This window comes from Magallana gigas, chromosome 4 (assembly GCF_963853765.1).
Source record: "Magallana gigas chromosome 4, xbMagGiga1.1, whole genome shotgun sequence".
In the NCBI taxonomy this organism is placed as follows: Eukaryota; Metazoa; Mollusca; class Bivalvia; order Ostreida; family Ostreidae; genus Magallana; species Magallana gigas.
In genome coordinates this window covers 1752289-1767396 of record NC_088856.1, presented here as the reverse complement: position 1 = coordinate 1767396, position 15108 = coordinate 1752289, and the positions used below count along the sequence as shown (strand labels likewise).

At 37.8% G+C, this 15108-nt stretch overlaps 3 protein-coding genes across 8 annotated transcripts in view; 2 read left to right on the top strand and 1 right to left on the bottom strand.

Moving 5' to 3' along the window:
- LOC105320377 (cilia- and flagella-associated protein 54) overlaps window positions 1-9527 on the top strand; it is a 39263-nt gene extending 29736 nt beyond the window's left edge. For 5 of the 6 annotated variants that reach the window (XM_066080857.1, XM_066080858.1, XM_066080856.1 and 2 more), the window contains 16 exons: window positions 741-937; window positions 1168-1343; window positions 1708-1887; window positions 2561-2736; window positions 3247-3371; window positions 3534-3642; window positions 4149-4311; window positions 4753-4773; window positions 5609-5876; window positions 6189-6314; window positions 6505-6823; window positions 7068-7260; window positions 7505-7662; window positions 7909-8068; window positions 8304-8390; window positions 8796-9527. In XM_066080857.1, the coding sequence (XP_065936929.1) occupies window positions 741-937; window positions 1168-1343; window positions 1708-1887; window positions 2561-2736; window positions 3247-3371; window positions 3534-3642; window positions 4149-4311; window positions 4753-4773; window positions 5609-5876; window positions 6189-6314; window positions 6505-6823; window positions 7068-7260; window positions 7505-7662; window positions 7909-8068; window positions 8304-8390; window positions 8796-8921 (2584 nt within the window). In that variant the 3' untranslated portion in view covers window positions 8922-9527. The remainder of the gene's footprint in view (window positions 1-740; window positions 938-1167; window positions 1344-1707; window positions 1888-2560; window positions 2737-3246; window positions 3372-3533; window positions 3643-4148; window positions 4312-4752; window positions 4774-5608; window positions 5877-6188; window positions 6315-6504; window positions 6824-7067; window positions 7261-7504; window positions 7663-7908; window positions 8069-8303; window positions 8391-8795) is intronic. The other variant, XM_066080855.1, reaches the window with a different exon arrangement.
- Window positions 9528-9750: 223 nt separating this feature from the next.
- Window positions 9751-12076, bottom strand: LOC105320047 (protein FAM72A). Its single transcript, XM_011417815.4, has 4 exons — window positions 11770-12076; window positions 11464-11541; window positions 10891-11015; window positions 9751-10431 (listed from the first exon to the last, which is right to left on the bottom strand). The coding sequence occupies exons 1-4, from the start codon at window positions 11928-11930 to the stop codon at window positions 10346-10348; spliced, it is 450 nt and encodes a 149-aa protein (XP_011416117.2). The 5' UTR covers window positions 11931-12076; the 3' UTR covers window positions 9751-10345.
- Window positions 12077-12159: 83 nt separating this feature from the next.
- Window positions 12160-15108, top strand: part of LOC105320055 (SLIT-ROBO Rho GTPase-activating protein 1) — a 43707-nt gene continuing 40758 nt past the window's right edge. The window contains exon 1 of the mRNA XM_011417863.4: window positions 12160-12347. Within this exon, the coding sequence (XP_011416165.3) occupies window positions 12281-12347 (67 nt within the window). The 5' untranslated portion in view covers window positions 12160-12280. The remainder of the gene's footprint in view (window positions 12348-15108) is intronic.

The following is a 15108-nucleotide window of genomic DNA, read 5'->3' as shown; positions in this document are numbered from 1 at the left end:
TCAAATGCTTCTGAAATCTCTGATAAAAGAAATTTTTGTAAGTTCCTATGCAATGTATTGCCAGAACATGATGGAAATTTGAAATAGTTAAAGGATAATTAATTTGTGTATTTTCTTAATACAAATTTAAACAACTTTAATTGAAATCACACAGATACTATGGCAATCATTGGATTTCAGAAACATACTGAATACTGGACAGATATAACCAAAAAAGGAATCTATTAACTAACTTCCTATTGTTCTTTTATCATATTTGGTATATGAGCACTGACTTGTATTTCAGATTGTAGAACACTCTTTTTTTTCAGACGTTAGTAATTGCTGTACACATGCTGTGTTAAAGATTTTATTTCTCTTTCAATCTGAATGGATCAGGAGAAATATCACTTTATATATTCTGTTGCTTTAGATATGTTGTTTTGATATTGTTGCCTTTTTTTCTTTTCTTTTTCTAATGTCACAGAGAGAGGAGCTTTTAATCACATTTCTTTTCAAATGAAATAGATGGAGAACTAGATCACGCACACAGAAAACTATAACTTATAGTCATCACAACATTAAGAAAGCACTTTTCTAGAAGATTTTTTCTGCAAACAAATATTTGATGTAGCTGTATATGTAGTTTAGACTTTGACACCCAGAATTCTGTTATCCACAGATTATAAATCTACAATGAAGTACAATTCCACTGATTATTATAAAGTCAGTCCTTAACTTCCATCCCGCTTCTCTTACAGACCGTCCTCTCTGAAAGGAGTGGGGCCCAAGAAGGACTCCCACACCAATGTAAAGATTGTCCACCCACAGAACAGCCAGTTCCAGTACCAGAACTTCCAGAGCCGGTCACGCTTGGACGCTCGGCTATGGTTGGACTGTCGCCAAGCACTTGTCAAGTGTTTGATGATGGAGATCCGAAGTCTGGGAGAGATTAAGGGTCAGGGCTGTTGTCATGGAGATATTTGATCGATAAATTTGATATCTTAAATTAATAGCTGATGTTACCACAGCATCTTTATAATGAGAAAATAAAATTCAATTTTGAATGTGCAGTCTAACTTTTATTTTGAATATCATAGATATCACTTTTAGATACTACAGATATAAAGGGTTTAAAACAGTTTGCGTTAGATTATGACACATCAGACATCTTCTTGGCTGTTACAGATCCTGAGACCAAAGTTCTCCAGGAGCTGGCCGACTGCCGCCAGTACTGTATCGAGGGTCTGGGGGAGGCGGAGGCTTGCGGCGACATAGAGATGCAGGCCGAGTTCTTCCTCCAGGGGGCGGTCCTGAACATCACAGAGGGAAAGAGTCTGGAGCACACCCTATCCCTGCTGCAGGTACATACAAATAACAGACAGCAACATATTACCCACAAAATGTTTCTATCTAAATAGCCAACCACCTACACCTCACTAAGGAAATGTATCTAAATTACTGTAAACCAATTTTAATTTGTGTGCAAGGAACTTTCACAAAGTTATCCAGAAAGTACCTTGTTTTTGCAAATATGTCTAGCCACGAACCATGAAGTCTTTGGTACTTGTTGAATATCATTGGCACACTTTTAATTGTAAAAATTAGTCAACACCAAGTAAAAAATTGGGTAATAAAGTTGTCGTGATTAAAAGTTGGTTTTTTGAGTGTATAAATAATGCATTTTGAAATCATTACAGAGAGATACTTTTATTTGTGGTTTTGTAGGATGCAATTCAGCTGCTACAGAAGATCCCCAAGCTGTCGATCCCTGGGGAGCAGCTTCTGACCCGAGCCCTGGTCCTGAGGACTGACCTTGAGGCCATCACCAGGGAGGATGACACTGTGCTGTTCACAGAACGCACACTCGACCAGTACTTAGAGGCTCAGAACATAGTACTCACACAGGTCAGTACATAGAGGCTCAGAACATAGTACTCACACAGGTCAGTACATAGAGGCTCAGAACATAGTACTCACTCAGTCAGTACATAGAGGCTCAGAACATAGTACTCACTCAGGTCAGTACATAGAGGCTCAGAAAATAGTACTTACACAGGTCAGTAAATAGTATAGAGGCTCAGAACATAGTACTCACTCAGGTCAGTACATAGAGGCTCAGAACATAGTACATGTACTCACTCAGGTCAGTACATAGAGGCTCAGAACATTGTACTCACTCAGGTCAGTACATAGAGGCTCAGAACATAGTACTCACTCAGGTCAGTACATAGAGGCTCAGGACATAGTACTCACACAGGTCATTACATAGAGGCTCAGAACATTGTTCTCACTCAGGTCAGTACATAGAGGCTCAGAACATTGTACTCACTCAGGTCAGTACATAGAGGCTCAGAACATAGTGCTCATAGAAGTCAGTACATAGAGGCTCAGAACATAGTACTCACTCAGGTCAGTACATAGAGACTCAGTACATAGTACTCACACAGGTCTGTATATAGTATAGAGGCTCAGAACATAAGTACACAAACAGTGAAGTACCAAATACCAGACCAGATACAAAGGTGACAAATAATAAGTCTGTAACTCAAACAATTCAAGGCTGTGTTCTATCTTTCAGTTGGAGCGACTAGGGGAGACCATTGAGCACTACTACCCTGACCAGATGGCACAGTTCTCTGCCCCTGTGAGTCCCATGAAGAACATCTACCTCCCCCAGCTGTCACAGCTGGTCCAGATCAAACTGAGGGTGGGGCACGCCATCGGTAGGAACGCCGCCAAGTACATCCGCGGCGGGTAGGTGACATACAGTGATTTCACACCTGTGCAGGTGAAAAAGTACTGGATAGAGTGGCAGGTTTTAATTTACAAGAGCATGAATTTTTAGTGATTTATAATTTGCTGTCAGCTGTAAAAGACAATGATTATCGGTAGTTGATTTGAGAGCAAGTTGACTTTCCAAGATATTAATGAAATTGCTACATCACAATCCACTCTGTCTTAAGAACAGATCACTACACCATTAATGTCTGCAAGAACCAACATAGCAAGACAAAGAACAAATTATTCTTTGAATTAGAAAATAATACTGTTGTTTTTTTAACATATTTTATTGATTACTCAAAAGGATCAGGAACAAGTTCTAACAACTTACTAGTTCTTCTCCTTAAATAATACTGTTAAGGTATACTACAGAAGGGTTATCAAACAAAAGTTCCCACACAATTTTCCATGATCAAAATATACCTGGTTGTGATGAGGAGTATATGTACCGGTAAGTACAGTGTATGTGTTGTTCCCCTACAGGTGTGACAAGGATCCTGCCCAGCTGTGGACCGGAGCCCTGGGGGTGCTGATGACCGCCAAGGAACTGTCTCAGGTCATCATCACCCGAGAGGCCAACCTCGAGGCTGAAATACTGCTCAACCTAGGTATAAACAATGTATAAAAACAGGACTCATAAAGTATAGAAATAATTAGCATTGAAATAAAAAGAGTCACAAACTCTGTAAAGTATATAGATGAAAGTTAAAAGTTAATTAAAAAGAGATTAAATTTTCCCTAAAATAAAGTTTGGGGTTTATCGTTGACAGGAAAGGTACAGCGTATGTTGGTATACCATGGGAAGTTCCCACCCAGGAAAGCAGTGGAGACTCTGATAGAAGCCATCACCACCAGCTATAACAACGACCATGACCTGGGGTAAGGCTTTTACTGGAGTAGGAGGTAGTCAAGTCAATGTAGCTCTATACATAGGTTTGTTTAAATTCCACTAGAACTAATATGTATAACCTACAATAGCTGTATAAATACATTCACCGCAAAAGCCAGGGGGGGGGGAATGAATTTTAAGAAAATAAAATTTTTCTTTATATGTGGCTGATGGCTTCTGAGAGATTGGATATAGTATTTTGGCCTTTCTAGTGCTCTATAGATCTGTATTGTCCTTTATGTTGCCTATGTAAAAGGAGTTTGCCCTTCTGTATTGCCGTGTTTGATGTGATATTTTGGCCTGTTGTAGACTGATGAGACAGGCCTATCTGAATATTGTCCTGAGATTCAGTCTGTATTTCCCTGTTAGATATGATCTTTGCCCTGTTGTAGACTGATGAGACAGGCCTATCTGGAGATTGCCCTCATGTTCAGTCTATATTGCCCTGTTTAATGTGATATTTGCCCTGTTTAATGTGAGATTTGCCCTGTTGTAGACTGATGAGACAGGCCTATCTGGAGATTGCCCTGGTGTATCTACAGAGTTCTGGACTGATTGCTCTGAAGGAGAACAATGCCCTGGAGTTGGTGACAGAAACACAAGATCCGGAGACAGCTAGTGCCAAAACAGACAGCTCCAGAAAAACCAAGTCCTGGAAGGTAAGGGGCAGGAGTCTGTCTCACTCAAAGGTCATCCCTAATACCGTAGATAATAGTACATGTAATGGGCAGAGAGAGGTGGGGATAAAGGGCCACCTTTTATCAGCCCAATTTTTTATTTTCTGTGTTATAAGAATGATTATTTTCATAACAAACGTATTGGTTCTCACTACTTAATACATTTGATGAGAAGATAATGTTAAGATTTTATAAATAATAGCTAGAATTCCTCATCTGAAAAAAACCCCACTACTTTGTGATTGAATTTATTTCTGAGTTTTTGATGCCCCTATAAAAATGAAATTCAATGTATAATGAGACATATGGTACAATATTACTCTATACATAAAGTGACAGGGAAGATAATTTAGGGAGGATGGGTACCGGTAGATAGATATATACATTTTAAATCTTTTTCTTACATTTTCAAAAATGTTATAGGATTCTCCATCTCCAGAGAAGGTAAAATCAACTGACCAATCAGAGATATGGAGCTTTTAATTAACAACTTGTTGAGAATCTTCATTTTCTGTTGTTTATTTTCAAAGACTTTTTCTCCTTTGCTTTAGCAACTTCTGGCATTAGTTTAAGTTCATTTTCATGTTAGTGTTCTTGTGGGGGGTTTTTTCAAGAAAAAAATTTGACTTTGAATTTTTTGTTGTTATTTAGGTACAATGAAACTTGCGTCTGGTATTCTTATCATTAATCAAATAATGAAGCTCGTGTCTTGTAACAAACTGCTTGGAATAAACTATGCATGGTTTCTACATACATAATCAGTTTGTGACAGTTCTACAGTCTGTCTGTCCATCTGTCTGTTTGTCTGTTTGTCTGTGCTGTCTGTCTGTCTGTGCTGTCTCATCTTGCCCTATGGCTTTGTAATGCCACCAATCTGCTGCCTGTATCTGATGTAACAGATTCTCTGTGTCTGGTGCATGGATTATCTGATTTAACCTTAGATTAGAGGATTAACCATACTAGTTAGATGTTTGAAAAAAAATGGACCATTGTAATATGTTGGACTCGACTGACTGTACAGGAACAGTTAAGGGGTTGACGTTGGGCGTAATGGTCTGATTCAAGCTGACATAATGCAGCCAGTTTCCATTTTTACAACATAATAACAAATATTTATTGTAATTCTATAGAGATCCAGATCCAAAGAATTTGTACTTCTTACTAAAACTTCAAATTTACAAAATCAGGAGAATACCATTATTGCAGCTAGTACGTCAGACAGTAGTAAGGCATTTGTTTAGACTTCAGACAATATCAAACAAATATATTTTTGGTACAGAGTAAGAAGGACCGCCTGAGCAGTAGGACCAAGTCCAGTAAGAGTGACGAGGTGGGCGACCAGGAGAAGGAGCGCCGCGCGGCGTGGCTTGCCATACGGAGTGCTGCTGCGGTGACGGAGGCCCAGAGAGCCAGGATGTTGCTGACGGGAGACGTCAGTGTCACCTCACAAAAACTCACTGACTCCGCACAGGAAAACATCCCTGACTTTGTGGCCCTTGATCTTGTCAGTGCTTATGTGTTAGGGGAAAAGAAGAAGGTTTATAAAAGTAGGTGTTACAAAGCTTTGATCAAATGGCTTTTTTCAATACCTGATATTGGTATACTAAATACATGTTGATTATCAAAACTGGAGGGAGAATTTAACTCTGTACACCAGAGTTGATTCAGAGGATCTTATTTTTGTGAGAATATGAAAATGAAAGTTTACATTAACAAGTCAGAATGAAGAATGAAATTACATGTAATACCAATAAAATTCTCACTTACAAAAAATGATTTCCTGTAGATGGATTAAAAAAATCATAGAATGTCACTGGGAAGAACAAAAAACGTAAATTTCATATATCTAATGTTTACAGATGAGATAGAGGAGGAGTTAGCTCCCCTGATAGAAGCCCAGGAAGTGAAGAAAGTGGAGACATACGATGAACAGGTGAACCGTGCCAAGCAGGGTGCGCAGGACCTGGGCTGGATCCACTTCCTAGGTAATGAAATCATGCTGTCTATTCTTTACTGTAGGATACTAGTAGTGATAACAATGATATTTGATGTGATACAATCATATTGCTGTGTAATGATAATATGATAGTGTTTGATTCATTGCATACATGATAAATCATAGTGATATCCAGCCCTATACATGTAGACTACAAACAGCCTCTATCCATATTATAGGTTACCAAACAGTCTTACAGCGACTGTGTAGTACCTCCACAATCTCTGCCTCCAGCAGTAAATCTGACCCCAACCCCCAGGACAACGCTGACCCTGGTGACCTTGGGCCAGATTTTGACCTTGGGTTCATCAGTCATGCCCAGTGTGACACCACAGTGAACCACGACGTGGTGCGCTCCATGCTGTTTGGTGGGGTGTGGTCACGACGGACAGCCAAGCTCCACACCTACCTGGCGACCCATCTACAGGTGTACAGTGACCGGTGCTGTGCTGTGTATCCCCCTGCAGCTCTCAGCCTGCCCACTGTAGCCACTGTCAAGTAAGGCAAATCACAGTCTTCTGTAGACTTTTAAAGATTTAATCCTTGCTTTTTAGGTAGTTTAAATGATTTTATGTACCTATATATTAGAACGTAGTTATAAAAACTAGAAATATGTTTCAGTATAAATGAATAAATTTTCCATTCTAAAATGTTTGATCCACTGTAAGTTAAACAGTTCTCTATTTTTATTTTTTGTCTCGTAGAGCATCACATTACTTAAACTTACGTCCTTATGTTGTAGGTTTGATGGGAGTGTCTTGTACAAGTCATACACCCAGAACCTCACCATACCTGCGGATCAGGAGGAGGCAATACAGACAGCTGATCAGGGCGCCATCGGCAAAGCCCCGCCCCCTCCAGGCTCAAACCTGGAGCAGTACCGACCCCCTGACAAAAGCATCACCACCCCCTCAGAAACAGAGGTCGCCATCCAGGTATGATTTGGTGATTAAATCAAATTCTGATTAAAGGATTTTATGTTTGTGTGTCGACATATACACATACATGAAAATATTGGGATAAAAATCACATCAATGGAATAATTCGGCCTATTTTGTTCTCTCTGTCCTTTTTTTCTCTCTCTCTGCTCCTAACTCTATGCCCCATTATTTTTTTCTCTCTCATTCCACTCTCTCTCTCCAGTGACAGAATAAATGTCCTTGACCTTTCTTTTTATAGTTTTACCAGCCGTCCCTTGAGGAAAATGACCCCCAGAGACCTGAAGCTGTGGGCCCTGACTCCCGAATCCTTCTTCTGTATGCTTTGTCCAATAAGAAGGTCAATCAGCCAGGTCTGCAGTGGGTGACCATGTCCCAGCTCAACGACCTTCATGACAGGTAAACTATCACCTGTAACGACAGGTAAACTATCACCTGTAAAAACTTAAGTCAATTTCAGCCACATATTTCATAATATCATTATGAACAGGATAAATGATAAATTTATCTTGATTTCTTAGATGGTTAATAGTGAGTGGGTAAAAATGATAATAGGGCAAAGAAAGCTTAAGGCTGATTAAAAAAAAAATATTGTTAACTATATTACCTATTACATTTCAAAGACATTACATTTCTCATTGACAGGTTGGCCTTGCTGGCTCAGAGAGCAGAGATTTCACTGCAGGAGAAAGAGAAGAAGTCTCGTGACCCCGTGACCCCCTCCCCCACCCCCACTGCTAAAGCCAAGAAGACCCAGAGGATCAAAGCACTGTCCCCGAAAGTCCAGAGGGATGAACAACTTGAGGTAAAGTCTGCTGTTTGCACTAGAACAATGGAAGAAACAATTAATACCCTTTGATTTGTTCAATTTCTTCAACATTGATAATTTTGAATAATAGAGACAGAATTACTGTAGACTCTTGTGAATAGTTAGTTGACAGGAAAGAAGTTGATAGTATGAATTTTCTTTTTGAAATTATGTCTTGAAACATGTATAAAACTACTGCAAGTTTTACTGGTGTGTAACTGGTTCCTTGCAGGGTCTACTGAAGCAGTGTGTGGATGACGTGACCACCATACTTGGTGTCCTTACAGACCAGGCGGAGACCGCCAGCACCGCCGGAGACGTAAGTCATTATATATATATATAGTAAAACACGCTTATAGCAGAAGTGACATGGATGGGTGATTTTACTTTGTTATAAGCGTAATTTGTTATGTCCGTCAAGTTTACAACATGTAAACAAGTCTCAGGGCATAAAAATCGCTTAGTTGTAGGCGTCAATTCATTATAAGCTTGTTTGATGTAACCATGTTTTACCATTTATACAAGAATCCATGTCTGAATCAAGTTCATTTTTAAACAGTTTCAGACAGAATGTACAACTATTAGAAGGCAATACTCACTTTGCCCATATATGGTACCGATAACAACAAGACAAGAGCGGCTTCTTGGTGTCGCCCCATGCATTGTAGGGACCTCTGCTTTTATACCATTTTATATCTTAATGATTTTTGGCTGTATGTTACAGATTCCCTTTGAGGTCAGTAGACAGAACATTCGGAATCTGGAGGGCCTGTTTGACCCCGGATTTGGATTCATTCTCCGCGGAACAGACATGGTGACGTGGCTGGTAAAGCTGTTAGCACAGCAGTAGGAACCAGACAAAGAACCAAGGACCAGATTAATTAACATTTAATAAACATATTACACAGACCCGTACCAACACATCTCTTAAATAAAAAGTGGATTACTATTGTCAAATTTGGGACTTTAATCCAGGAAAAAAGTTGGATTTATTTCCATAAATATCTGTAAAAGTGTACCCATTCTTTGTAAGCATCTTATGATAAATTCTGACCTAATACTGAAAACTACATAGACATATTTATCATGATAAATTGTAGATATTTGAATTTTACATAAGAAGTATACATTGTACTTCTATACCATAACTGTTAGCTTTGTGAAAATAAGACTCCGTCCAATGTTTATAACATGGAATTATTTAGAACTACTTTGATTTAATCTGTGATATTAATATTTTTTGTGTTTTAGATTTATATATCTTGTTTGAAGTTTTTCTTTAAAATGTTGACATGTTTTATGTACAAGTAACTCTGACCTGTTCTTGTATGTTTGAGTATTCTGGAAGTAAGAGCACTAAATAAAGCATGTTTTATGTACAAGTAACTCTGACTTGTTCTTGTATGTTTGAGTATTCTGGAAGTAAGAGCACTAAATAAAGCATGATATTCCACGAGATTGTGTTATCATATGTACAGAAGATCTGTCTAGTCTGGAAACGTTCTACAGTAACCAAAATGTAGGTTGAACTTTACATTAGCAAACCCAAAATTCTTCACCGTTTCCTTTATGTAAACGTTTTCACCTTTAAATTTACTGTCCTTCAGTGCAATGATCAGCGAGTCCCTAGAAATTTTCCAACTAAATAATATGAAATTATATACACCACAAAAACAGAGTTCTTTGTCAAACATATTTACTCAAAACCTGTGAGCACAAATGCCAAATAATAAATGTAGATTGTCTACCAGAGAAAAACAAAATAAACACAAGGTCTGTACAGCACTCATACAATAAAATACATTAAATATTCCAAATGTTTAACATTTTATAGCACTATACATATCAAATCCATCACAAAGATATGCTGGAATAATTTCTCTACCAGTAGAAAGTACAAGTTTGAATACAAATATCACAGGCGGATGTTTATCTGAAACACAAAACAAAAACATGGCTACCACATCGCGTGGCTACCTTGCATCTCCTTAGTCTGTCCCAGACACATTGAACACTGCATGGAAAACAGACCAATAATCTCTAATATTGCACAAAACATTGAACATAATGGAATCAAACAAGTCTGAAATTATGAGATACATCAAAAGACAGGAACATATGAAGCTACTGTACATGAAATTCCTGTTTTATACAAAAATGAATTTTATGCTGCAGATATAACATACAAATTTGAAACATAAGCACAACTAGTTCATTGAGATCTCCTGCATTTTCTGTGCAGTTGCTGATTACAATAGACGCCGGCTGGATGATTTAGCGTAGACATTCGTCAATAAGAAAATCCAAGGCATGGTCATGTGACATCTCGGGGATATTTCCCCACAATAACACTTCCTCTCCTAAAAAAAAAAAAAAAAAAGCATGCAGAGTTACCTTTCCTGACTTAGTCATATGCTTAAAACATGATACAGATATAATTATTAAGTCTGGCACCTTAACTGTAAAAATATCATCACTCACACAAGAGTGATGTTATTTTGCTTTCAGAAAACATGCATCGCCTATGTGGAATAACATTACAGAAAGCAAATATCTTTCATAATAAAGTTTAAACTGAAGAGCTAGTGGCAATGACCTGAACATTTTAGAACAAGCATTGCAGAGCTGAATTCAATGGTCATTCAGCTGAGGTTAGAGAAGACAAAAGAAGAATAGGCAAAATTAATTTATTAATGGCCACCTCCCTCCCCTGTTCAAAAGTATGTTTTGTGTTGAGGTTCTACCTTGACAATGTTTAATACAAGATGAAATCGATACTCTGCAGGGATTCATTTATCAAAAAATTCAAACACTCTCACCTTTCTTGTTAAATCTCTGGTAAGGTGATATTTTCTCTGTGTAAAACATCCAGAGATGGCCGTTATTACAGGACTGTAAACAAGTTTTACAGGGCAGCCTCACATTGTATCCAAGCACACTGCCACTGTCAAGACACAGATACAAAAAGTAATAAAAGGATCTTTACTAATGTCTGTCACATTCTCTAATAAAGATCTGCTCATCAGGCCAATTATGTTGAAAATACTGTTGTTACCATACCATCTCTATTTTTTTTAATCAAATGTTGCTATGATTTTCAAATTCTTTAAACCTTTATTTACCAGCAGATCTATAATGTAATAAAGTCTACAATGTATAGTTACATAAAAGTCTAGACATGGTAAAAGATGTTGTAAATTTCCTATACCTGTAAACTTAAGACATATCAGAGAGTCCTCAAGGTGTTAATAGGAACAAGGACTTTATACTGGTTAATTTGGACCACATTCTGTGACTGTTAACCAGACAAATCTGTATTATCAAGTCAGACAGACCATATTACTCATAGTTTTTGTATGAAAACTCAGTGAAAAGGCACAATTGCAACCTACCAAAAGACACAGGCTACATTTTCGAGTTGACAATTGCAGGAATCTGTTTCAAATCTCTCTCCCGTCAGTTCAACTGAGCTGTGAACAAGAAATAAACGATGAGATCAAGGTTGTGTTTAGACAGATATCCAAGTCAGCATAAATTATAGCAATTAAGCAGCATATGTATTGCATTATAAAATGTATGTATAATCATGATCTCTATTGTTCTAATCAATTAATTTTGAATTTAAACATTTGAAAATCACAGGGTTAATAACACAGTAACCATGGTAACTGTCTTTAGGCTTGTAACATAAATCAAACCTTTTCTCCGGACAATCTGTTGAAAACAACTTGGTTTGTGAGTCGGCCACTAGCACAGATTCCATGGCCCGGCGACAAACGTTACTCTCACAATGTCGGCAGTCCAGAAAGAAAACCTCTTTTGAACGGAATTGGGGGTGCATAGATAATTTGTCAGACATTTTCTTTTTCTAAACAAAAATCGCAGTAAAGACAAAAAGTGTTTTCTTGAGCTTTCTCTATGGCGTCTGACAGCTTCGGCCACACGTGTGGTTTCTCTATTTACACTTGTCACGATGACGGGGATTGGTTCTCGATTAAAAACAATTTCTTGTTCCAATCGTTGATTGGTTAGTCGGACTTGTAGTTAAGCAAGTACTCGCTGATGAAATCTCACGATTTCTCGCCGCGTATTACGAGATTTGCAGAACCGATATGCAATACACAGCAGAACGAAGATGCAACCCGAGTAATGAACAAGTTGTTGAACTCTGACTTTTTATAGTTTGGAATTAGTTTTCAAAGGACAAATATGTCTACTGAAAAGAAACCAAAAAAGGAGAAAGAAATCCTTCTAGAATTTGAAAATCAATCAAGAGGTAAGATTTAATAAACGGTTTTTTTTTACGCGATGTTGACAAACACGATGATCAGTGTTGAGCATTGTTTAGAATCGATACTCCGGCAGGCGCGCCGCTTTCGGGCAAATATTTCAGTGAGGGGCCGTGAAGTGGTCGTTTCCGACGGGAGTTATCACGGATGGGATTGTAACAGCAGCTGGTATAGTCACTTCCGCAATTATTGACTTATTGCTGAGTGACCTTATTTTACCTGTGTGAAATCAACCGTGACTTGAGTGTCAACTACCCCCATCCCTCATATGTCTGACGATTTTCCAATGCACCACAGGCCTGTTCAAATTAATATTGGTTTTAATTAGCAAATTTCAGTTGAAGAGTAAAGTAATGTCCCATGTTGATTTAACTTTTCATTCAAATCAACATCTTTTGACACTCGGTACCAGGAAGTTGAACTTAACACCAGAGTGTGAAACCACATGTTACCGATACAGTTTTCATAATGACAGCCAAGTTAAATTCAGATGTTTCATACCACAATTTATCACTATCTGCTTTACTGTGGTATTGTGTTGGTTAACTTACAATTTAGGCAACCTGCATTTAAATATAAAGAATTTGTAGTGATTTATCATTAACTTAAAGAATGGACACATTTTTAACCATCGTTTTTGAATTACCACTTTATCAGTTGAATACAGGCTGTTTGTGTCAACTGATACATGTGAGTGTAGTTTAATAAGTCGCTGTTAAATAATGACGATGACATTGTCACCGAGTTAAGTTCACTTCCTAGCTGTGTAGAAGTATGAAGTGTGTAGACTTCATAAAGTTGTGTGTGTCAAAACAGCCACAAATTATAATGATAGAAAAGAGAAGGAACTCAATCTGATCGAAACAATTTTTGTGATTTTTAATTGGAAATAAAAACAAAATACACCTGTTCATCTTCATTATAATTAATTTGTCATTTATCAATTTTCATCGATGATTTATTCACACAAAGTACCTTCACAGTGTTCATGACATATAATGGTCTGAATTAAAAAAAGAATTTGATTCACACTTCCTGAGAGTTAAAGGAGAACCAGAGGTCACATTATTATAATTAGGAATACACAAAAAAATCTATTAATACATTCAGTTATAGAAGTGCATAATTATCCTGTTTTATTGTGTTAAGCATGATATGATTAATACAGAGGCATTGTATGACAACAGAAGATTACGTAAAAGAATAGGGACTGTAATAAAAACATTAGTTTGTTGACTTAACATTCAGTTTGGGGAAATATTACTGTGACTTGCACCCCTCCTTCTTGTCAGTTCACAAAGAAATCCAGATAAAGAACAGGCTCTACTGACCCCAAGCAGGAAGATTTAATGAAGATAGATAATAGATGGAATCCTAAACAAACTGTATCAGATTCTCTGAAAATCAACAATATTTACTACAATTATAGTTGATGATGACAAATACCCAGTATTTGTAACAAAACGTGATCTTCTCGCATGTACACAAACTGTATCAGATTCCCCGAAAATGGACAATATTTACATACACTGGTTGCCCATGACAGAAACCTGGTGTCTGTGACTGTTCATGTGATGATATAAAATATTTATTGCACACAGTTAATACTTACTTATCTCCACAGGGGGCATATATAGAGTTATTAATGTGATATACAGTTCTTTACAGATTAAACAATAAGTTTCTGTGATATTTGAACTGTGTTTAAGTCAACCAATCGTTAAAGAGTCTGAATGGGTGGGCATTGTTTAGACATCATGTATATCCTTGATGTAACAGGAAGACTGTAGAGAATATTGAATAGGAGAGAAAGTAAAAGGACAGAGAGAGACAAATAGAGAGAGAGAGAGATATATGTACTAAGAGAAAAAGAAAAAAAGAGGGGTCTCATCAGTTTATACATGTTGAACAGGGACACAAGAGACACATGTTTGTACAGTGAATGGTGTGTGGTTGGGGGTTATGATGAGAGCATGGTAGTATTGATATTAAGCAGTGCCTGTAATGGTCCGGGGTTAAGTGCTTGCACAGCTTAGAAACAGTTACCAGACACTACAAAAACCATAAAGGCAAACACGGGGGGGGGGGGGGGGGGGGGGGGGGGGGAGCAGGGGCCATACAGCAGAGCTTCCAACCTGTTGCCTCTCAGTCCAAGGTAAATTTTGGGTTGGGGAGGGGGAAGGGGAGCCTTAGAACAGATTGAGAAGCTTCAGAACACTCACCAAGTGGTGCAGACATTCAGCCATTCTTAAAGGCCTTTCTCCCAAAACTATCTCAATACAAAAGCAGTTTTATAAATGGTCATGTGCATATATAGGGAGCACAATGACTGTCTATGAATTTCTTATGGTACATGTCAAATGTCTATGTGATGCAATGTATTGGCATGAAACAGCCATTATTTGATGCTTTTACCATTCCTTCACAGATATTGTCAGAACAAAATAAATACAAATCTCTCCGGGCTCCACAAGCTTTGTGAGTTTTGAGCTCCTCTTTCAGAGAGCCTTTGTCTTACACTATCTCCCTGCCATACTCAGCAGACAGCTCCAGGCTGGGATCTCCATGTGAAATATTAATCTACTACACACTTCTAGATCTATCCGAGACCATTCATATACTCCCCAATGTTTGAATTTCTGCTTTAGTAGAATACACAGAAATGCTCTCTAGCGTTAATGATAGTGTATTACCAGACATTATTATAGTGTGTACCAGACCAATGTATTAGAATTTACAATTTTGTCA